General features: G+C 36.8%; 1 protein-coding gene across 1 annotated transcript in view; it reads right to left on the reverse strand.

The window, feature by feature from the left end:
• Su(P) (prostaglandin E synthase Su(P)) overlaps positions 1–23,853 on the reverse strand; it is an 84,161-nt gene that overhangs the window by 37,229 nt on the left and 23,079 nt on the right. Inside the window, exon 2 of the mRNA XM_067147152.2 lies at positions 20,912–21,121. Coding sequence (XP_067003253.1) covers positions 20,912–21,121 — 210 coding nt within the window. The remainder of the gene's footprint in view (positions 1–20,911; positions 21,122–23,853) is intronic.

The raw sequence follows: 23,853 nt of genomic DNA on the forward strand, positions 1-23,853 counted from the left end.
ATCATCTACTTTGCTTCAAGACAATTTTATGTTTTATTCCTGTACATACTGTAGAATTCTGTGTGAAGCAAATAAATAAGTTGTGTTCTTGTAAACCTTATCTTGTTTACAATATCTTCGTTCGACCACATGGAGGCAGCACTGATCACTGAGAACGTGGCAGGTGACTCAGCGGTAGTATTTGAGGGTGGATCGCTCAAAGCAAACGGCAAACTAAATACTGTAGAGAAAGCCATCAGCTGCAGGTCTTTTAATACTCCCAACTTGCCTGTTCCACAGCCATATTTGTAAATCGGTGAACTATTAAAAAAATGTACTTTTTATGTTGTCAAAATAAGGACATGATATTGTGATGACCTTTAATTACAAAATGTCTACTTTACAAATTCCACGAAGTAAACTCGTGCCCTCATCCTGAGGTGGTGCAGCTCTTTTCAGATACACCCCTGATATAGGTGAGCTGCATGAACCATTTCAACCACATAACAGCCCTCCTGCCATTCTTAAATTTCTGGCAGTACCGGGAATCGAACCCGGGTCCCCAAGGATGGTAGCTAATAACACTAACCGTTACACTACGGAGGCGGATACAAATTTCACTATAACAACATAACATGTAATTTTGCATTACGATGTTGCTGATTTTATTTCAAAGATTTTTATAATGTTCCGAAGTTCTGTTTCTGCACGCTCACACCAAGCGTTACTGAGTTCGTGAATGTTTTGTGACTGAAAGTGTTGTTGTGTGTTTAATTAGTTTTGTATGAGGACTGTGTATATGTGTTGGGGTTGTTTGCGTGTTTGTTCAGTATGAAAAATTCAGTGGAGAGCTTCTTAAAACCGCATATGTTTCTAAGTATTTTTATTTTAGGACGGGGGATGGGTTACAGCATACAACTGATTTTCTGCACCAGCCGCCACTGGTTACACATAATAGTAGAACTCATAGAAGTCAAGACTTCAACAGGGCTCTGGTAATTGGAGCAGCTGTAATGTAGTGTGCCTTTTATCAAGTGATGATGGAATAGTTCAGATTCTGGAGATCAGACTGTCTGTGTGAAATGACTGTCGACAGTCTTGTCATTAATTCGAATGATGCGAACAGCAGTGAGCAAAAGGAGAGAGAGAGAAATCTGACTTGGAAGGAGTTCGTCCTTTATCAGATTCTAACTAGTAAATTAATTCAATTTTTCTTTAACACTGTCTTTTCAAACTATAATACCCTTCTAGATGATAATTTTACTGAAGTATTAAATATTAAAAAGTTTCAATTTTTCCTTGTATGTGCTACGTAAGTGATTTATTACGTATTTACATTTTGGGCATAACCTCAAATCCATCAACCTTCCATAATTTATTTCTTTTCTGAGATGTTAAATATCAAGGTGTGATAGATCATTCGCTTGTTGATTATTCCTCATGGATAGTGAAATCAGTTTCGGTTCTCTCGGTTACGGTAGAATAGCAGAAATTGATAGTTGGGTTGTGGGCAGTGAGCCAATACAAAGGCTACACAACCCAGCATTTTCAAACTCATTTTTTTTGCGGCAAGAGGTGTGATAGGTGATCATACCTAATTTTGGGTCGCTGAACACGAATCCATTGTCCGTTTCTACGTATCACGTCATATTTTCTCACAATAGGTATATCAAAATAAGAGATAGACCTGAATATCGCATATAAAAAGTACTGAAAAATGTTGATAATTTTGGAAATATTTATAATTTTTTGTATTATATATTTTGAAATAGTTGAATATTGTCTTGAATTATTATATACAATGAATAATTATTGAGTATAAAATACAATGAAATATTTAGCATTTATTGTAATATAATACTGATTGTAATATAATACTGATAATACAAAAAGACATGAACTAACAACTCTGAAGCAATGAAAGCAATTTATTTTGACAATTAAACGTGATTTACAAGCAAACAATATAAATTTTGTTCAGTATATTTATGAATTCATGAATGTGAACAAAATAAACTTTAACAGTCCTAGATGTCCCCTTGGTATGAACGCTTGGCTGCCCAGCGTCTGACTGCATCAAGTTTGTCTTCTCTTTTCAAACACCAACAGTAGTCGGCCATCATTGCTTCATCCCACCTCGCTTGGTATCTTCATTCTGCCTCCTTGATGTCCTGGTGGAACCTCTCTCACATCTCTTCACTACCAGCCCCAAGATTTTCTGGGAAGTGATTGAGATGAGAATGAAGGCAGTGCAGTTTCAGACTCATTCCACACCCCAACATTTTCATATCATCCGACATCGTTTACACTATTGTTTCGTATTATTCATCCATTACATTTCCTACGAACTTCATTATGATGTCTCTTATTGAATTCCTTGTAGCAAATTCCACGGTATTCATCGTCTGTTCAAAGTTTCTGTCTTTCAGAAGTTTTCTAATTTGTGGTCCATTAAAAATGCCTTCCTTGACTTTTGTATCAGATAAATGTGGAAAATTGCTTGCAATGTACTTGAAACAGGGGCTACTTTTGTCCAAGGCCTTAAGGAACTGCTTCATGATTTCCAGTTTGATGTGTAGCGGTGGCAAAATAAATTTTTGTGGATCAACTAAGGCAGCATTTGTAACATTTTTCACACCAGGTGTCAAAACTTGCCTCTTGGGCCAGGAAGGTGTAGACCAGTGTTTGTCCCTAGCTCTGCTGTCCCATTCACATAAATAACAAGAGAATTTAGTGCTTGTTGTCCTAACAGAATACCACACACCTTCAAGTCACTACACAAATCTCGCCGGTGCTCATGATACTTGATTTTACCTATAAGAGTTTGCATTGTGATATAATTTTCTTTTAGTGAAATGGAATGTGCCACAGGAATCGAAGCTAGAATGTTTCCGTCATGAAGTGGTACAGCCTTTAAACAAACCACGGCCACTCTAACAACAAGTAACTATTCTCATTTTGGTTCCGTATTGAAGTTGACGTATGTCTCAAATATTATTACAATATTATAAGTCCACCTGTTCAATACAATACAATATGATCCACTATTTCATATGGTCAAAATGTTTTATACATAATACATAAAAGTCAATGGTACATGTTTCACCCTCCTTACGGGCATCATCAGCCATATCAATCTTAAAAAATAATACATATGGAGTCATTCCAATCTTATAAATTATAGGTTAAAATGTTGAAAAATGATTTCGTAAAACAATATACAATAACATCTAAAACAATGATAATGCACCAAAGTATGTTAAAAGAAAGTAAATTAACAGTTTTTGAAGATTAAAACGTGGTTGAACATGAAATGTTGAGAGTTTAAAAACTAAAATGTATCCTTTTTGTTATAATATCATATATATAATATAATATAATATAATATAATATAATATAATATAATATAATATAATATAATATAATATAATATAATATAATATATGGGAATTGAAGAAACATCCCCCTTTGATTATTGTGTTTACACTCAAGGCCATCACAGTCTTAATGATATTATAACAAAAAGGATCCATTTTAGTTTTTAAACTTTCAACATTTCATGTTCAACCACGTTTTAATCTTCAAAAACTGTTAATTTACTTTCTTTTAACATACTTTGGTGCATTATCATTGTTTTAGATGTTATTGTATATTGTTTTACGAAATCATTTTTCAACATTTTAACCTATAATTCATAAGATTGGAATGACTCCATATGTATTATTTTTTAAGATTGATATGGCTGATGATGCCCGTAAGGAGGGTGAAACATGTACCACTGACTTTTATGTATTATGTATAAAACATTTTGACCATATGAAATAGTGGATCATATTGTATTGTATTGAACAGGTGGACTTATAATATTGTAATAATATTTGAGACACACTCTAACAACAGCCGATTCGCTGTTATCACAAAGCAGCACTGTGCCGATATGACATATTTTCAGACAGTAAATGGCAAATAACACAGAAACTAGACATGATACAATAGAACCAATGACATTTCTGTAATCAGGAGACCTTAATTAGTTAAAATCACGTATCAGATGCTTTGCCGCAAAAATCATGCTGGGTAGTGCTATTCTGAATCTAATATAATTATTAAATTAATGTAGTAATGGTCCACCTTTCAATATTATAATATGCAATATTCTAAATTACATTAATTAGGGATTAATTTCAGCTGGGGCTGGCCATCTTCAGCCTTAATGTAAAACATCTAATAACTAAACAAATGCACACGCACACAATTGACATTTGCATATTATAGTATTGAAAGGTGGACCAATACTACATTAATTTAATAATTATATTGCAATTACAATTCAATACGGATCAGAACCATGAAGTTTATAACCTATGATATTCTGAATCCTTCAAAACAGTACAAACATACTGTGATTGAATTTTAACAGTGGATGGCAGTCAGCCATTCATGATCACATAATGCCACTTTGTAACTTTTTTTTTGCTAGTGGTTTTACGTCGCACCGGCACAGGTAGGTCTTATGGCGATGATGGGATAGGAAAGGCCTAGGAGTTCGAAGGAAGCGGCTGTGGCCTTAATGCTTTGTTTTAATGCTTTGTATTAACACATGGACTCAGGCAGGTTTTTGATCACACTTCATTTTACAAAGACGTACTTGTTTGTTGACTTGTTTCTAAATGTCAGCAAGGCAAGAAAGGCATTACGACCAATGGTACAAGTACAGTAAGTAATTTAATCAGTTCAACCCTGCCTTATACCTTTGTCATACTTGACTTATGCTTAAGTAAGACATTAAGCCAGCCTGTGGCCTAGGAGTAGCAAGCCTGGAAGCCCCAGATTTGATTCCTGCCCATGTCAGGAATTTTTAAGTGAATCTGAGGGCTAGTTCAAGGCCCATTCAGACTACATGAGAGTAACTTGGGTGACAGTGAAACAGCAGCCCTAGTCTAGAAAGCCATCATGATTTGAGTCGTATCCGCGAACAAACGTCTATGTTACATTCCCTATATATTGAGGAAAAACGGCAATAAAGATAAGTGTTGATCGCGGGACATGGCTACGTGAGAGAATGTAACATACACCTTTGTTCTGTAAACCAACAGGTTATAAGTGCATGCGCTCACTCATTCGTACATAATGTATGCATGCAGAGGAGAATAGTGTTATTTTAAAGTTTTAGCCTAATTATAATGATTTGGTGCATACATCTTTCCACTCACTAGAGTCACATTTCCTTTTCCTGCACCTGTTTTTCGTCAACATGTGTATACTGCTTGGGGACAACAGTACATTACGATCACTACTATCGTCTGAATGCATGATTATGGTTTTGATGAGTAACTAAATAAACTCAGTAATATAAGACTGAACAAACCAGAACAATCTTCGGACTAAAATGTGTTCATTACATTGCATTCAATTCGTGACATTGTCGAGCGCTCGCGCGGGATACGATGTAACATAGACTTTTGTTCCATTATTTTTGAAGTGCATTTCTCTTCACAATTTTTGGAATACTATAGCCATCTGTTGAGATATGCTCAAACTACCTGCAAATACATATCCAGGACACATCATAGATGTTTGTTCCATGAATATCTCAAATGCCACAAAAATACATCATAGACGTTTGTTCGCGCATACAACTCATTTGTTGCGCTGACGTGTGTCACCTGATAATGCGCACTCTTTCGGGCTGTCCCGTGCCAACCTTTTCATTTCTACATAACTACATCTATTCTAATCTGTTTATCACATTCATACCTTGGTCTACCCCTACTGTTCTTACCAAAGACACTTCCCTCAAAAACTAAATGAACAAGTCCAGTCTTCTTTACATTACATTATCTTTTCTTCTAGTCAAATTTTGCCAAATTTTTATCCTTTCACCAATTCAATTTAGTATCTCTTCATTTGTGATTTGATCTACCCATCTCACCTTCAGCATTCTCCTGTAACACCACATTTCAAAAGTTTCTATTCTGAGCTAGTTGTTGTCCATATTTCACTTCCATACAATGGCATGCCAGAGATGAAAATCTTCAAAACTTTCTCATTCCTAATCAATGTTCGAGGTGAGGAAATTTATTTCCTTAAGAAAGACCTTCCGTGCCTGTGCTAGTCCGCATTTTATGCCCTCATTACTTATTCTACTACCTAAGTAACAATATTCGTCTACTTACGACTTCATTTTCAAATCTAATATTTCCTGCATCAAGTCTAGTCTGCATCAAGGGCCATGAAAACAACCAGCAGTCCAGGGAGGTGTGAGGCATGCCTTCAGCTTCTGACCCCTCTTTTTCAGTATTTATGTAGAACAGGCAGTGAAAGAAATCAAAGAGGAATTTGGAAAGGGAGTCCAAGGAGAGGAAATCAAAACTCGAGATTTACCTATGATGTTTAAAAGTCAGGACTGTTTCATTTTCTGAAGCCAAACTGAACTTCTCCCAATTCAGTTTCAACTTGTCTTTCCATTCTTCTGTAAATATGTAAATAGCACATGTTAAAATTTTGCAAGCGTGAGATGCTAAATTAATAGTGTGACGGTTTTTACACTTGTCAGCACCTGCTTTTCTGAGGATGATTACTTAGTTTTACTTCCTCCACAATCAGCAACTTGGGAATCTCTCTAAAATCGGATGGAATTTCTCCTGTACACACTAAATGTAATGACCTAGCCATGCCAGTTAGGATCCCTTAGAACTGAAGTGGTGGCAAAAGGTGCTCTGGTTAAGACGCAGCAGGTCTTTATGCTACTTAGGTTCCAAAATGAGTAAAAAATAAATAAGTAAATAAATGCAATGTAAATTTTAATCTTATACCTGTTGTATAGTATTATTTGAAGTAATTCAACATACTGTATATGAGCTGACTATGTTTGTAACTACAGGAGATAATATAAGTAGAATTTTATAAACAATATAAATTTATTAAGGATGAGCTGTGTGTTTAATAGAAAAAATTGTTAGTGTAAATTGTGTAATGAATATTGAATTTTCACGACCGTATTGTAATCGAAACCGACTTTCAACCCATTAGGTCGTGTTACGTACATTTAGTACGTGTTGAAGAGATGTTAAGTACAGAACAAAAATGGCCAACCAGACACCAGTGGGAATACAGGCAATTAATACAGGCAATTAAAAAATGAAGTAGAAAGGATAGCTAAGGAAAAATGGCTGAAAGAGAAGTATAAGGATGTTGAAAGTTGAATGGTTGTTGGAAAGGTGAATGCTGCATTTACCGGTGAAGAGAGGAAAACTAGTTGTATGAATATTAAGAGCCCAGATGAAAGGCCAGCTTCTTGGGAAAGTAGACAAGGGAGAAAGATGGCTTGACAATAATGTATTTTAGTGTACCATTTGCCATCGAGGTAGACACCTCATATGCAAATAAAGAGATTTTGATTTTTGATTTTGATGTCATGTACAATACAATATGTAAAAGATGAGGGTATGTCATCAATTCTTGGTACTTTGTTTCTATTCAAGTCTTTCAAAGTTGTTGAATTCTGACTTCAGAATTCAGTTTCCCATTTCATCAGCATCAACAGTCTCTATTAGTTCCAGAACTTTATTATCTACTTCTTTCCTTTGATAGAATCATTGAATATGTTCCTGCCATCTTTCTCCCTTGTCTACTTTCCCAAGAAGCTGGCCTTTCATATGGGCTCTTAATATTCATACAACTAGTTTTCCTCTCTTCACCGGCAAATGCAGCATTCACCTTTCCAACAGCCATTCAACTTTCAACATCCTTATACTTCTCTTTCAGCCATTCTTCCTTAGCTATCCTTTCTACTTCATTTATTAATTGCCTGTATTCTTTTCTGCCTCCTCGTTTTTTGAATTCTTGCACTTTTGTCATTTGTCAATCTCTTGAGTTATTGACTGATTCTTCCTAAAAAAATTTCAGCAGCCCTACTAATCCTAATCTTCATGACTATCTACTCTTCATCTATCATGTTTTCTTCACCCTTTTCATTTAGTCCTTGCGCAATATTTTCCTTGAAACAATTCCTCTCTTTCTTTTCCTCCAAACTTGTCAAGATCTCATTTCCTTAAATTCCTCTCTTTCTTCAATTTCAGATAGTATTTCATAACTACCAAGTTGTGCTCAGGGTACATGTCTGCTCCCGGGAAGGCCTTGCAATCCAACACTTGGTTTCTGAATCTCTGCCTAATCATAATTAACTCTATTTGATACCTTTCAGTGTCTCCAGGTCTTCTCCATGTATACAGCTGCATTTGTGGTGTCTAACCAAGAATCAATAAGGAGTAAATTGTGATCAGTACAGAATTCAGCTAGCTGAGTTCCTCTTTCATTCATTTGTCCCAGTCCATTACTCCAACTACATTACATTCTCTTTCTTGGCCTACCACTGCATTCCAGTCTCCGATCACAATTAGATTCTCATCTCCTTTTACATGTTGTATTTTATCTCTTCACATATTCTATTGATTTCTTCCTCATCTACTGAGGTACTAGGCATATAGACCTGCTCTACTGTGGTGGGCGTTGGCTTGGTGTCTATCTCGACAACAATAATATTTTTACTACGTTATGCTTACCGGCAGCAATATTATTTTTATTCATTATTATTTAAACCAACTCCTGCATTTCCGATTGGTTGATTTTGTGTTGATAATTATGTAATAATCTGACCAGAAATCCTGCTCTTCCTGCTAATGTTCTTCATTTATACCTACTACATCTAAATTTAGTCTATCCATTTCCCTTATCAGATTCGTTAACCTACCACAACAATTCGAACTTCTAACATTCATGAAGTCCTCACCCAGAGATTCAAATGGGGGACTATTTTACCTCTGGAATATTTTACCTAGGAGGAAGCCATTATTAGTACAGCATTCATTCATACATACAGAGAGAGCTGAATATCTTCAGGAGTTAGTTCCAGCTGTAGTTTCCTGTTGCTTTCAGCCGCGCTGCAGTATCAATATACCTGAGCCATGTTAAATATCATTACAAGGCCATATGTCCAGCTCCATGGCTAAATGGTTAGCGTGTTGGCCTCTGGTTCAAGGGGCCCCGGGTTTGATTCCTGGTTGGGTCGGGGATTTTAACTTTCATTAGTTAAAATTTCTATGGCTTGGGGGATGGGTGTTTGTGATTATTTTCAACATTAGATTTCATCTTAGGTAGGGCCCCATTTTCACAGACCCACAGGTCGCCTATATGGCGTCAAATCAAAAGACCTGCACCAGGCTCTCTGGAGGCCACATGCCATTATTATTATTTACAAGGCCTTATCAGTCAATATCCAGACTGCTGCCCTTGCAACTTCTGAAAGGCGGCTACCTCACTTTTGATAGACCATTTGTTAGTCTGCTCTCTCAACAGGCAGCCATCCGATATGGTTGCACCTACGGCTCAGTTACTTGCTTCATTGGAACGCACAAGCGGCACAGTGATGGTTTACAGGGGAAGGTTTGAGATTATAAGATAATTTAAGTAAAACATAAAACCAAAACAAGAGAAATATTCCCTGTTTGCTTAACAAGTTCATTATTCTTATTTTTTTCAGGCAAGAAAAGTTGGAATGACAACTGACGTGCAGCTTGACACTCACATTACTTTGTCTGACATTTGAGTTTTCAGTTACATCTTTTATGTCCCTGTCCCCCTCCAACTGACTGAGCAGTCACTAACAAGTGTCTTGATTCTTCTTCAGCAGACATACATTCTACGAGCTTGTGACAAACTAGTTCCTTGTTAAAAGTTATTTTACAATACAGTACCATTTTTTTTTCTTACTATTGCTACAACCTTCTTGTTCTTGTTGGCCTTTTCCCAATTACACTTCCTAGGGATTAAGCTGGATACCCTTCCTGTGAGGAGGGATGAATTCACTATTGTAGTTTGTAGAATAATGTGGTGTATTAAGATGAACCCAGACACACATGGCTAGTTCAGTACACTGCATTTATATAACAGCAGTCTTACTAATAAAAGGTGTATAACTTTAATACCAGGTTTATACATTGTTTACATATAGGCTAATTTGTTACTAATAAACTGTGTATAAGCCTCCTGTGTATACGTGTGTTACAGTTATTTACTGAATTGCACACACAGACCAGGACCCTTGTGTAAGCGTAGTATAGCAGTGAGAGATGAAAAAGAACAGAGAGCTCAGTTTATTTAAGTGATATTTACAGTCCGCAGTAATATAACTGTCGTAAAATATCCGACTTATCCATTAAGCACACATTGAAAGAATAGAAAACAACAATGATGATCTCCACGATACTTTTACCAGGGAAGACATAGAATATTTAGAGGTTATGGAGGCTGGAAATGTTTGTGAAATGAAATATCAATCTACGAAGGAGTATGCTAGAATTGCCATTAACACAGAAATTATTCAAGGAAAGATCCAAGAGGTGGCTCTATATCTTGTGAACTTCAAGTTCTCGCAGCACTACAGATGTGGTTGTGAAATGAGGTCAGTAATTAAATTTCAGTGACATAATTATTACCAGCAAGAATAATATAGCACTGAAATATGTATATTACTGTTCTGTTCTTGTTTATTCGAACATTCTATTCTATTCGTGCTACCACGCAGCTTCTTGGGAGGTGTTGCTCCTATAAAACCAGCAAAAGCGATCATAAAGGCGGTGAACATGACAAAATATGTCAATGAACAGCAGGAAGCGATTCCTACTTGGAACGAGTGCAGTATAGTAATACAATGCATATACCAGGTTTATTAGTAAGAAAAATATGCAACGGTTATACAGGGTTTATTCAATGTATAACTATACAAGTGTATAAGGATTTTTTATTAGTAAGACTGCAGATGTATAAATACATAACACAAAATAAGAATATACAACTAATACTATGGATGTAGTTTATATTAATTATAAAATGTTCCACTAGGGCTACTTTAGGTATTTTCTTTGCTGAACTCATTTTGTAAACTCAAATACATGCAATACCAGAAGAAATTATACATTTGACATAAAATGGTGAAAAATCAAGATAATTGAACCACTGGTTGTGTGATGAGGGAAATGGTCACAAGTCCGCTCAACTAAAACAAGACAATTGCAAGAAATCAGCTTCATTTCCTGTATCAAATCTTATTTACATTAAATCAATAAAAGTAAATACAGTAAAACCTCCTTATAACAGACACCTTCGGGACCGAAAAAAATGTCCGTTATGAGGGGGTGTCCGCCCGCGAGAGGTTATGAAACCGGTACCATTAAACATAAGTTGGAACACAATAACCCATGTATTGTATGTGTTAACAATTCTCGCAAATGTACCTTTAATTGTATACTGTATACAGTATTGTACAATATACTGCACTGTACTCACATGAGAAAGTTGTAGATGGGCTGCTGCAGCTGCGATGCACTGTATTAAAGAGACAAAAACACTTCTATGGAAACCTCTATTGAGCACACTGTACACTATTACCGTTCACCATGTTCAAATTAAGAAGAACGTATGAGTTTTTGAAACTTCAAATCAGTATGTAGATGTAGCAATATCTAGCACAGTACAGTAAAACATCAGCACTTGAAAAAATCCTTAATGTTCATTTGTTTTGTCCATTTCGGTTTAGCAATTATGTTTTCACTATGTGCAATTAAATCCTGGGTCAAATTTACACCTTTTTCATCGTTTTGTTTATAATAAAATTCTTTCAGTTGCTTAACAATGCCGAGAGCCTCACTGTACGAGGTTATTGGCAGCACATTAATTTCCGTATTTTCTTCAAAGTCGTCATTAGCGTCACCTTCACTCCCGCTTTCGTGTCTCCACTCTCACACTCTGTTGGAATATCTGAATCAATTTCAATATAGGTGTTCACTTGTACACTGTAACCTGCTGCATTAATCAACTCTTGTGTTGTTTCCATGCTGTCAGGAAGGGTATCCGATTCTATTTCAGGATGTCCCCCATTAGCGGGAAACCCAGATTTCAGAAAGCAGTTACGAATTGTTGAGGCCGTAACGTTTTTCCATGCATTGGTTATCCATGAAATTGCGTGGAGAACATTCAGCCCCTTTGTCAGTGTTTGAAGGGTTACTTAATTTCCGCTAAGTTCTGATACTATGTGCTTCATCACTAACTGTCTGTACATAACCTTGAAGTTCTAGATCACTCCTTGGTCAAGCGGCTGAGAAACTGATGTTACATTTGGTGGGAGAAAGACGATCACATTTTGCAACTTAATTGTATCCGGATGCGATGCTGCATTATCGAGGAATAATAACACTTTTCGCTCCTGGCGTATCATTTTTCTGTCCAATTGTCCTAGCCACTCCGTCATTATTTCTCTGGTCATCCATGCTTTCCTATTCACTTTCCATTCAATGCCATACTTCGTAACGTTCATATTTTTAAAACACCTTGGTTTTGTAGCTTTTCCTATCACAAGGGGCTCCTCCCGTTCTCCACTCATACTTGCACATAACAAGACCGTAAGACGTTCTTTCGCAATTTTTCCACCAGTACAACGATTTCCTTTGAAACACAAAGTTTTGAGATTCCCTATGGGAATCAACATATATATCATCTGATGGCCAAGCAGGCATCAATTTTTGGTAATGAGACGAAGTCTCTTAGTGCATTGGCACTGCCGGTGGCTGCATGTAGCCTACGCATTGGCCTCCACGGTATGCACTAGCCAGCGTATTGGTAGGTGTGCTAGGTACCAACTGATGAGCCCACCCTAGCACACGAGGGCGAAACGCTGGCAACCAAGAATGAGTTAGCTGGAAAATTTATAATGTCCAATAACGGACCATTTATATTGGTATTATAAATTTACTCATTCGGGACAAATGTTTCAGATTCCCTATGGGAATCAACATATATATCATCTGATGGCCAAGCAGGCATCAATTTTTGGTAATGAGACGAAGTCTCGTAGTGCATTGGCACTGCCGGTGGCTGCATGTAGCCTACGCAGTGGCCTCCACGGTATGCACTAGCCAGCGTATTGGTAGGTGTGCTAGGTACCAAATGATGAGCCCACCCTAGCACACGAGGGCGAAACGCTGGCAACCAAGAATGAGTTAGCTGGAAAATTTATAATGTCCACTCACGGACCATTTATATTGGTATTATACAAAGTTTTGTCGGGTAAAGCACGGAAAAATAATCCAGTTTCATCGGCATTCAAAATATTTTCCGTAGCATACCTGTCTAGGATTGAAGGTATTTTTTCTTGCCAGTTGTCAACAATCTCCATATTAACACTGGTTGATTCTCCGCAAATCACTCTGAAGTTGATACCATGTCGCTTTCTGAATCTTTCTAGCCAGCCATTCGAGGCTTTGAAATCTCCAATACCTAATTCTGTTGCGAATTCTAACGCTTTTGCTTGTATCATTGGTCCTGAGACAGGGACATTCTGACTTCTTATTTTAGCTAACCACTCTAGCGTTGCCTTGTCAATGAGAGCTCCACTACCACTTTGAAACAGTTTAATGAGCTGTTCGTTGCCATTTAAATGCCATTCTTTCACTAGTTCCTCTTGCTTTTTCACAATTTCAGCTGCCTGTGTCTTTCCAATCTTAAACACTTCGGACAGTTTACGCAAACCACACTTCTCACGTTTATGATAGTCTATTATGCCTACCTTTTCTTTTAAAGTTAAAAACTTCCTCGGAGCCATGTTTACACACACTTACTAAAGTAAAATTGAACACATCAAAAGCCCACGAATCAATGAAAAGTAACCTGACAGTGAAGGTACGAATTCCAGGGCTGTCGAACATGTCAGATCACACAACTTCCGGAAGTGATAGCGTAGCTTAGTGTTGCCTTCCAAGAATGTGTACAGCCAGGATCAAAAGTTACGGTGTCTGTGATTCTTGGAAGTACTGGCTGTGCAAAAAGTAAGCTAATACATACTGTACAGGACACAAATACAGAATTTTTTGAAAAAGAAAGTGTCCGTTAGGAGAGGTTTAATTGGAGTTTCTCGTGGCTATGGTGAGTCCGTGTCCGTAATAAAGGGTGTCTGTATAAGAGGGGTAAATTACTCATACACAACATGGCATTTAATTACGGACCTAGAAAAGCGTCCGCAAATGAGGGGTGTCCGCCGGTGAGAGGTGTCCGTTAAGACAGGTTTTACTGTATTCACCTTTTTGATACTTATATTTGCTTTAAGCAAATTAATTATTTATTTATTTATAGTACATGTTTCATTCCTTGAGAACATCTTCAGCTATGTTACATTGCATAGGTGAAATTACAAAGCACGTATTATCTTCTCAAAAAACACCACAAAAAGTACCTTGTTATGTTTAAAAAAACTACAGTAGAAGTCCGATATAGCGAGAATTGACAACAGTGGAAAATTTACTCACTATAGCGGATTGTCGTTATATCCGAATTTTGTATAAAAGTCGGAAAACCCCCCATACACATTAAAATCGGTATGAAACAGCAATCAGTTTGTTCAAAACTTGCCTTTGCACAGATGATATTCACACTAAGGCTTACTTGTTAATTTTTTTGAAATCCGACACTACGTGAAAGTGTATGTTCAATTTCATTCTGAAAAAATTACAGTACAGTACTTCTCCGAATCCAAGACAAACCCCACTTTTTCCTTCAAAAAATTTAAATCAGGTTCAAAAAGTGCTTTGTAAAATAATATGAATGCCTTTGTTGTACAGTACGCATTTTTAGATTATTTTTAGATGCCGAACATTGGCTTTCGTTATACCGTATTTTTTGCGGCTGTACAATTATTCTTTATTTCCGCAGGTTTAATGACCATTAACTTAAAATTGGCATCATAATACCGAAGAGAACCCATTTAAATTTGCCGGCAATACCTATTCCATGCGTCTCTACAATAGGGCGGTCCGTCAGGAAAATATTCTTACTGTCTATAAAACTGTTACAGTACTTCTACTCAGCGTCAAGATATAACCGGCTACTGCTACACACACGTCACGCTTGCCGGGTTCGGCCAACTTCAGCGGCTAGCGATGTATAGGCCTAATCGCAGACGTTGAAGGTCAACGAACGAGTTGACCGCCCCTGCGATTTTCATGCACACACATCACAATTTCATTTTCGACTTGTTTAAAGCATTCTTGTTGCGGACCACTGAACGCATTTTTTGTAAAGTACACATTTTTTTAGCTATCTCTGTCTTCACGCTAACGCCAAATATTGGCTTTAGTTAGGCCTATGCCATATTTTCTTGCGGCTGCACAATTATTCTACATTTCTGAGTGTTTAATAACCATTAACTTGAAATTGGCATCGTAATATCAACAAGAACCCGCTGAAAATTTGCTGGCAATATCTGTTCTACGTATCTTTACAACTATCCATCATGAAAATATTCCTGCTGTCTATGAAACTTAATTTTACTAAGAGTCAGGTACAGTAGACGTGTTATAACTCTGCTATTGAGTACCCGTGGCCTTTCTAAGAATTCGAAGGCTTGCATGTTTTGATGCTATTGCACAGATTTGAGAAACGTTTTTGTAGAGGCTAATAGAATGTCACTCTTCACTATTTCCCGAGATACAGTGACGTTCCACACAGGCACTGTACAACCGGTTGTCATGGCTAGCGATTTACAATAAAGAGGCGGTCGTTTATTGTCAACAAATTTTGTGTGCGCGTGCATGCGGGGTTGAAAAGAAGCAGGTTGGTTACCGTGGTAGTTGCCAGTGGTATTCATTACTGTTAGGCCGCGAATGCAAGACAACCCTTGATTTTTCACACGAGATTCTGAGGAAAAAACGTCGTCTTGGATTCGGAGAAATACGGAACGGTACCACTCCAGAGTTTCCTTCTTCAAATGGCGTCACCTAACCTAACCGTAGGCCTATATGTATCATGAAAACATATTTGAAACGCATGTAGAGAAATGACTTATCCTCGCTAAAAATTTACACGTGAACAGCCTTTACGAAATTTAACTAGACACGAGAAAATATGAACTCTCCTCTGAAATCAGTGATGTACTCTACCATATCTTGAGGTGTATCACATTCTTACTTAATTTCAGTATATAACATTAAAATTAGGAGATTGTTTACTTCAGCCGTTATTTTTAACGAGTTAACAACTGCTATCGGCCACGTTATTTATGCATTTATTACGAAAACTTGTTATCCTCTTTCATTTCGAGTTTTCTTTAGAGAACAGCAGTCATTGGGTATTAATAATAATAATAATAATAATAATAATAATAATAATAATAATAATAATAATCATCATAATAATCATAATGTTATTTGCTTCACGTCCCACTAGCTACTTTTATAGTCTTCGGAGACGCCGAGGTGCCGGAATTTAGTCCTGCACAAGTTCTTTTACGTGCCATTAAATCTACCGACACGAGGCTGTCGTATTTGAGCACCTTCAAATACCACAGGACTGAGCCAGGATCAAACCTGCCAAGTTGGGGTTAGAAGGCCAGCGCTTTAACCGTCTGAGCCACTCAGCCCGGCTTGGGTATTACTAATAGACTCCAACATCGCCTTCGAATGTCGACGAGAGAGCTTGCAAATGCACATAGTGAGAAAACTATATCGTACCAAAGATGATCGATTGCATCTTGTGGCAAACGTTTCAGTTTCCTTATTCAACAGCGTCACCTATCCTAACTTAGCACATGAGGGCGAAACGCAGGCAACCAAGAATGAGTTAGCTGGAAAATTTATAATGTCCAATAACGGACCATTATATTGGTATTATAAATTTACTCATTCGGGACAAATATTTTAAATTCCCTTTGGGAATCAACATCTGTATTATCTGATGGCCAGGCAGGCATTAAATTTTGGAAATGAGACATAACTCTCATAGTGCATTGGCACTGCTGGTGGCTTCAAGTAGCCTATGCAGTGGCCTCCACGGTATGCACTAGCCTTGCGTCTTGGGTGGTGTGCTAAGTCCCAACTGATGAGCCTAACTTAGCACACGAGGGCGAAACGCAGGCAACCAAGAATGAGTTAGCTGGAAAATTTATAATGTCCAATAACGGACCATTATATTGGTATTATAAATTTAGTCATTCGGGACAAATATTTTAAATTCCCTTTGGGAATCAAGATCTGTATTATCTGATGGCCAGGAAGGCATCAAATTTTGGAAATGAGACATAGCTCTCATAGTGCATTGGCACTGCTGGTGGCTTCAAGTAGCCTATGCAGTGGCCTCCACGGTATGCACTAGCCTTGCGTCTTGGGTGGTGTGCTAAGTCCCAACTGATGAGCCTAACTTAGCACACGAGGGTGAAACGCAGGCAACCAAGAATGAGTTAGCTGGAAAATTTATAATGTCCAATAACGGACCATTATATTGGTATTATACACATAATGAAAACAGACTTCAAGCGCCAGTAGAGAAATGATAACCTTCTTGCTATAAATTTACATGATAATAACCTTTCTGTAATTTTTTTTTGCTAGTTGTTTTACGTCGCACTGACACAGATAGGTCTTACGGCGACGATGGGACACAAAAGGGCTAGGAGTGGGAAGGAAGCGGCTGTGGCCTTAATTAAGATACAGCCCCAGCATTTGCCTGGTGTGAAAATGGGAAACCATGGAAAACCATTTTCAGGGCTGCTGACAGTGGGGTTCGAACCTACTACCTCCCGAATACTGGATACTGTCCGCACTTAAGCGACTGCAGCTATCGAGCTTGGTCTTTCTGTAATTAAACCAACGTGAGAAAATATAGACTAACCTCTAAAATCAATTATGCACTCTACCATTACTCGAGGTGTATCCCATTTTTACTTAATTGCACTATTTACCATTAAAATTAAGCGATCATTTAGTCAGCCTTTATTTTTAACGAGTTAAGAACTGTTATCGGACACGTTATTTATGCATTTATTGCGAATACATGTTCTCTTTCATTTCAAATTTTCTTTACGGAACAGCAGTCGACAAGTATTACGGATCAACTCCGACATCGCGTACGAATGTCGACGAGAGAACTCGCTAGTGGACATAGCGAGGAAACGATACCGAAGATAATTGATTGCATGCAACATAATCGCTGGGGGGCATATATATCGGTAACGGAAAAAGTAGCGCGCACTTAATCGCTTGTAATAATGAATGCGTCAGTGATAGAGCTCTCACTGTAACCGAAGGGTAATACACAGTTATATGGGAATTTTGAAGGGACAGCAAAACATTGTCGGTATAACCGGGTTCTCGTTATATGTCGTACTCGCTATAGCGGACTTCTACTATATATGAATTTACAAAAGGTAAAAATGGGAAGGTAAATGGATCTACTTTGTTCCAAACTATTTAGAATTATTTCTATTCACTTGAACAGATTAAAAATGTTTTGGTTTCCAGCACTTTTGTTCACTGTGATATGTTTCCTAGTTGTTTATTCTTTAAAAAGTTTTAAGTAATTTTTTTCTTGTCGATGTTCCATTTTTTAAATTACAAAACTGCTCTCTTCATCAGCTTTTTTCCAGGGTGAATGTTGTCATTTGTTTTATAGAAGTGAGTCTCTTGAAATCTGTTTAATGCGGGATCCCTGAAGCTGATTGCTGTCTTTCTGTTATTATGAAATGAGCTTCCCCAAAATCTGCAATGAAATAAAATGGGGCGACTGCTTTTGTGTTAGCATGTATTACAATCTGCGCAAGGGAACCTAGTATTTAACCTGTGAGGGGTCACATCCGGTCATTTCAACCATTTCTGTTTATTTTGATCAATCCTTCCGCGAACACTGTTTATTATACCTCCTACCCCTCAGTACCTTTCAATGGACTCGTCCATACTTTTGTCACACTACTGTTATCCCTCTCCAATCCTTCAGTGAGTGACAAGCTGGCTATCTGGTCATTTCGTTCGCAGGTGATTCCTCACATTAACTGTTTCCGTTGTATTCAACCATACGCGACTTACGGCGTAGACTTATTTATAATGTGGAAAGTGCACTGTTATCACTCATTGTTGAGTAGAGGGAGAAGGAGCATTGTCTAGATGTGTGTTAAATGAAATTAAACATCATTTTAATAGTATTTTCTATAAACAGAAGAAAGATGTAGAAGAGAGAGGTCAGGATTGTGAGTGGATTGTGAATGAAGAATGGTTCATGGACAGTACAAAATGGAAGGGGCTCGTATACCACACCTGGGAAACTGGAGTTGGTCAACGATGATGATGATGATGTTAAAAAGTGTTTGTCTGTGTTTAAGTAGTATTATCTTATATTATTGTAACAATAAATAGTGTATTAAGTAAGCGATTGGTGTTTAATTGATTTCCGGTCAAAACGACTGTACGTGACTCCTGACGTTACACTCGGCATGTGACCCCTCGCGGGTTAAAAGAATGGTATCTTACCTTGTTATTACGGCATCCTACTGTGGCCTTGGAGGTGGTCTAGCGGCAACTGATGCAGCTTTCCGTCTTGTGAAATAATGAGGTGTACGTTCTGAAGCCTGCTTCTCCTCTATGGGTCAACATATGAGTGCAACCGGTCATCAGTTCATGACTATAGAGCAAGATCTGACAATTTTATGAAAGAAAAATAAAGGCAGTCTACTAAACACACTAGAAAGTATATATATTTAGATGACCAAGGTAATCAGGACAATAATCTTAATGATATAATTGATAATAAGATAATATGAAGGAATAGGTCTATTAGCACATTAGGAAGCATTAGGCATAAAAAATAACATAGACTATAAAAGAAAGAAATCCGTCCCCTGAATATCTATTCCCACTAAACCCTCCTCTGAAGTCATTGAAACCGTGACCGCAAGCGACACGCCTCCTCCCCACTCCACAGCCTTGCCTCCCCCGAAGGAGGTTCCCTTGCGCAAATTGTAATAACACACGCTAACACAAAAGCAATCCCACATTTTATTTCAATACAGATTTTGCGGAAGCTCATAGCAATCAGCTTCAAGGATTAAACAGAATTCAAGAGACTCACTTTTATAAAACAACAAATGATAACATTCACCTTGGAAAAGAGCAGCTGAAGAGAACAGGTTTGTAATAAAAACAAAACATTAACAAGAAACAATTATTTCTCAAAAACATTTTAAATAATAAACAACTAGGAAACATACACATGACGATGAACAAAAGTGCTGGAAACCAAAACATTTTTAACGTCTGTTCAAGTGAATAGAAATAGTTTTAAAATAGTTTAGAACCTTCTCATTTCACTGCTTCATTCAACCCTCCTCATAGATTTTAATCATTTTTATCTTTTGTAAATTCATATAGTTTTATTAGTATAACAAGGTATTTATGATGTTTTTTGAGAAGATAAAATATGCTTTGTAATTTCACCTATGCAATGTAACATAGCTGAAGGAACGAAACATAGTACATAGTACATGCTTAAAGCAAATATAAGTATATAAGTATCAAAAAGGTGGATATTTATTTTTATTGACTTAATGTAAAAGAAGACAAACTGTTTACTCTAGAGACAAATCCTTTTAACCAACAGATGATAACACTACAAAAGTCAGATTTAGTAAGAGACAAATTTATGATCTTTACCATTTCCAAATAATATGATTCCTAATTTTCATTGAGAACAAAATGCTCTTATTGCAACGAATGATAGGTGAAGTTTACAAAACCTGTGTTTTGAACTGAAATATGTTTCCAATAATAAAAAATTAAGTGGCCAGCAAGGAACTAAAATTTAATTTCTCCCACTGTGAGAACTATTCAGGCTCTTTCAATCATAAAGTAACCGGAGGTCCATCCAAGTGTAATTGATGGTGGCTTCATCTATTCCCAACACTTAGGCTTTATGTAAGATCAGCATCACTTTACTAAAAGTTAAAACTATTTTCAGAGATCCCTCCCTGGTGATATGTTTTGATGAAGACTAAGGATGAAACAAAGGAATCAACATGACAACCTGTTAGGATGATGTACAAAATAGCAAAAGAGAAACTTACCAGGTATCCGTTATCTACTTGCACTAACAATATGGGCACTTTCTTGTACTGAGACCATTTGATCTGCTGTCTCATGACAGGATTTACTTCAATTATATCATAAGAGAAACCAAAGTAGTCTAAGAAAGCTCTGACTTTGCAGCAAAATGGACATGTGGGGTACTGGAATAGCTTTAGCTTCAACCCTGTGTTGTCCATACTTCCAATGACCTGGAACAAGAACAGCAAACATTGTTCAACAAACTTCAAGTAAAGATCAATGAAATAAAATAAAAACTTCATTGCATGTTGGATCCATATTGAGTTAAATGATCACTCTATTCAATACAAATTATGTCCAGCACAATGGCTAAATGGTTAGGAAGGGGAATTTTAACCTTCATTGGTTAATTACAATGGCTTGGGGGCTGGATGTGTGTGTTGTCAAATTCATCACAGGTAGGGCCCCATCCTCATAGACAAGCAGGTTGCCTATACAGCGTCAACTTTAAAGACCTGCACCCGACTTCTCCGGAGACCACAAGCCATTACTACCCTATAATACACTTTATAATTTATCAAATCGCTAAAAATACACAATCATATTAAACGTTGTAGGACATGTTTCGTCCCTATGGGGACTACACTGAATTTGCTATCTAAATTCCAATGATAAAAAATGTGCATATTAAAAATTACACTACTTCTTTCAATCAATCAATCAATCAATCAATCAATCAATCAATCAATCAATCAATCAATCAATCAATCAATCAATCACCACTGATCTGCATTTAGGGCAGTCACCCAGATGGCAGATTCCCTTCCTTTTTTTTTTTTCCTACCTAGTCTTTTCTTAAATAACTGCAAAGGTACATGCACCTACATCCTCCTCATTTTTATAATTTATACTTAAAAAACTACAATTAAGAGCAATCAGGATCCTGATTTATTATCTTTCAGGTTTGAGATTAAGGCTGAAAATGTCCTTAAAGAAAGGGCCAAACATGTCCCTATAATTAACTTCATAAGATTTAATTCTTAATTAAAATCACTTTTATGTATTTGAATAGGTAGAATTAAATAAACATTAATATTTCTTTGACTTTAATGTACAATTCAATACGGATCAAAATATGAGAATTATAACGTGTAACATACCACTTAGTCGAGCAACTCATCTCCTTTCTCCCAAGTCTTCCCAGCCCAAACTTTGCAACATTTACGTAACGCTACTCTTTTTAATGTAATAGATAAGAAAAATGTTCCACCGATCAATACATTTATTGTGGATGAATTATTACACTAGTACCGGTTTCGACCTATCTTGGCCATCATCAGCTAGCACACAAATTTACAGTCATGGGATAAATTACAAAGAAGTTACTTAAGAGCATCCGGATGTCTGATAAAAAATGGAAGTAAAATATATTGCAGTATGTTGCATTAAAATAGCTCTGATTAAAAGTAGTGATGGTTAGAATAAACTAAAACCTATCGGTTGAGCATGGACATGAGTATACAAACACATTAAAATATATATGCCACATCATAAGGCACTAAAAATATATAGCACATTAAACACATTAAAACATGGTATATTTTAAAAAACGTCTATTAAAATTTGAGTTCATGTTGCGTTGCATTCATTCTTCAAACCTCTTGTAGTTCTTGTGTTGATTAAGTTGAATACCGAGAATGTTCTATGGTTGATATACTTTGTATTGGTATGTTATAAGAACTCTTGTCAGTAAAATTTGAAAATTAAGTTGATGTAGCAAGATAGGTTTAAATATCAGAGTAGTTGGTGGTGACACTTCTCTCGTCTATGCACGTTATATGGTCGTTATCTGTAAAGAAAAGCTAATATGAGTATAGCGTATGTATGAAGGAATGCTTGGATGTATGTGTGAAATGAAAAAAGTACTTACTGTTGTTGCTGTGGAGGATGTGTTCTGATATGTTTGGATATTTGTTGTGCTCTGCTGCGAGTACGTCTGGGGCTCATGTGAGCTGTGTGGATGGATGTTGGTGGAGGGGATGGAGGAGTGGCTATTGTGAAGGTAGGGGCGGGGTTAGGTTTGTGATTCGTCGGTTTGTTATGACGTGTGTTTATTAATTTGAGATAGTCGTTTTTTATTGCAGGAATGACTTTGTCAAAAATGATACTGGTTTTCTCTGTAATGTCGTTAATGTTATGATTGGGGTTAGCGTATTGATCCAAAGTAATATAGAAATCTTCGGTTATGTTGAGCAGGGGGCCCTTAGAGTTTATGTTTAATATCATCATGTCATTATTGGTGTCTGTGAAGTTGTGCTTAGATTCTTCTACATGTTGGCCTATTGATGAGAAATGGTTGTGCTTTACTGCATTTACATGTTCATTATAACGGACGGTGAAGTTTCTACCTGTACGTCCAATGTAGCTTGTGTCACAGTTGTTACACTTGATGCGGTAGACACCTGATTAGTTGTATTTATTATTATTATTATTGACTGTTTTGGTGTTGTGTATAGTGTTGGTGCTGTTGTGTGTGGTTTTGAATGCTATTTTCAGGTTGTGCTTCTTAAAGATATTAGTTATAGTATATATATTGGTGTTGTTGAAGGTAAATAGAACATAATCTTTTTTCGGTTTGGCTGTTTTGATTAATTTAGTTTTAGGTTGGGATTTTACTTTGTGGATGATTTTGTTGACCATTTCTTTGCTGTATCCATTGTATTTGGCTATATCGTGGATTAATTTTAATTCATTATTTCGATCTTCTATTGTCATTGGGATATTGAAAGCTCTATGTATCATACTATAATAGGCTGCTTTTTTATGTGTGTTGGGATGAACAGAGTCATTCTTTATGGTATTTAAAGTGTGTGTGGGTTTCCTATAGATCTTGTAAGATAAGTGAGTGTCATGTCTGGTTATTGTTAAGTCCAAGTAATTCAAGGTACGGTTATTTTCTGTT

This window comes from Anabrus simplex, chromosome 5, assembly GCF_040414725.1.
Source record: "Anabrus simplex isolate iqAnaSimp1 chromosome 5, ASM4041472v1, whole genome shotgun sequence".
NCBI classification, from domain to species: Eukaryota; Metazoa; Arthropoda; class Insecta; order Orthoptera; family Tettigoniidae; genus Anabrus; species Anabrus simplex.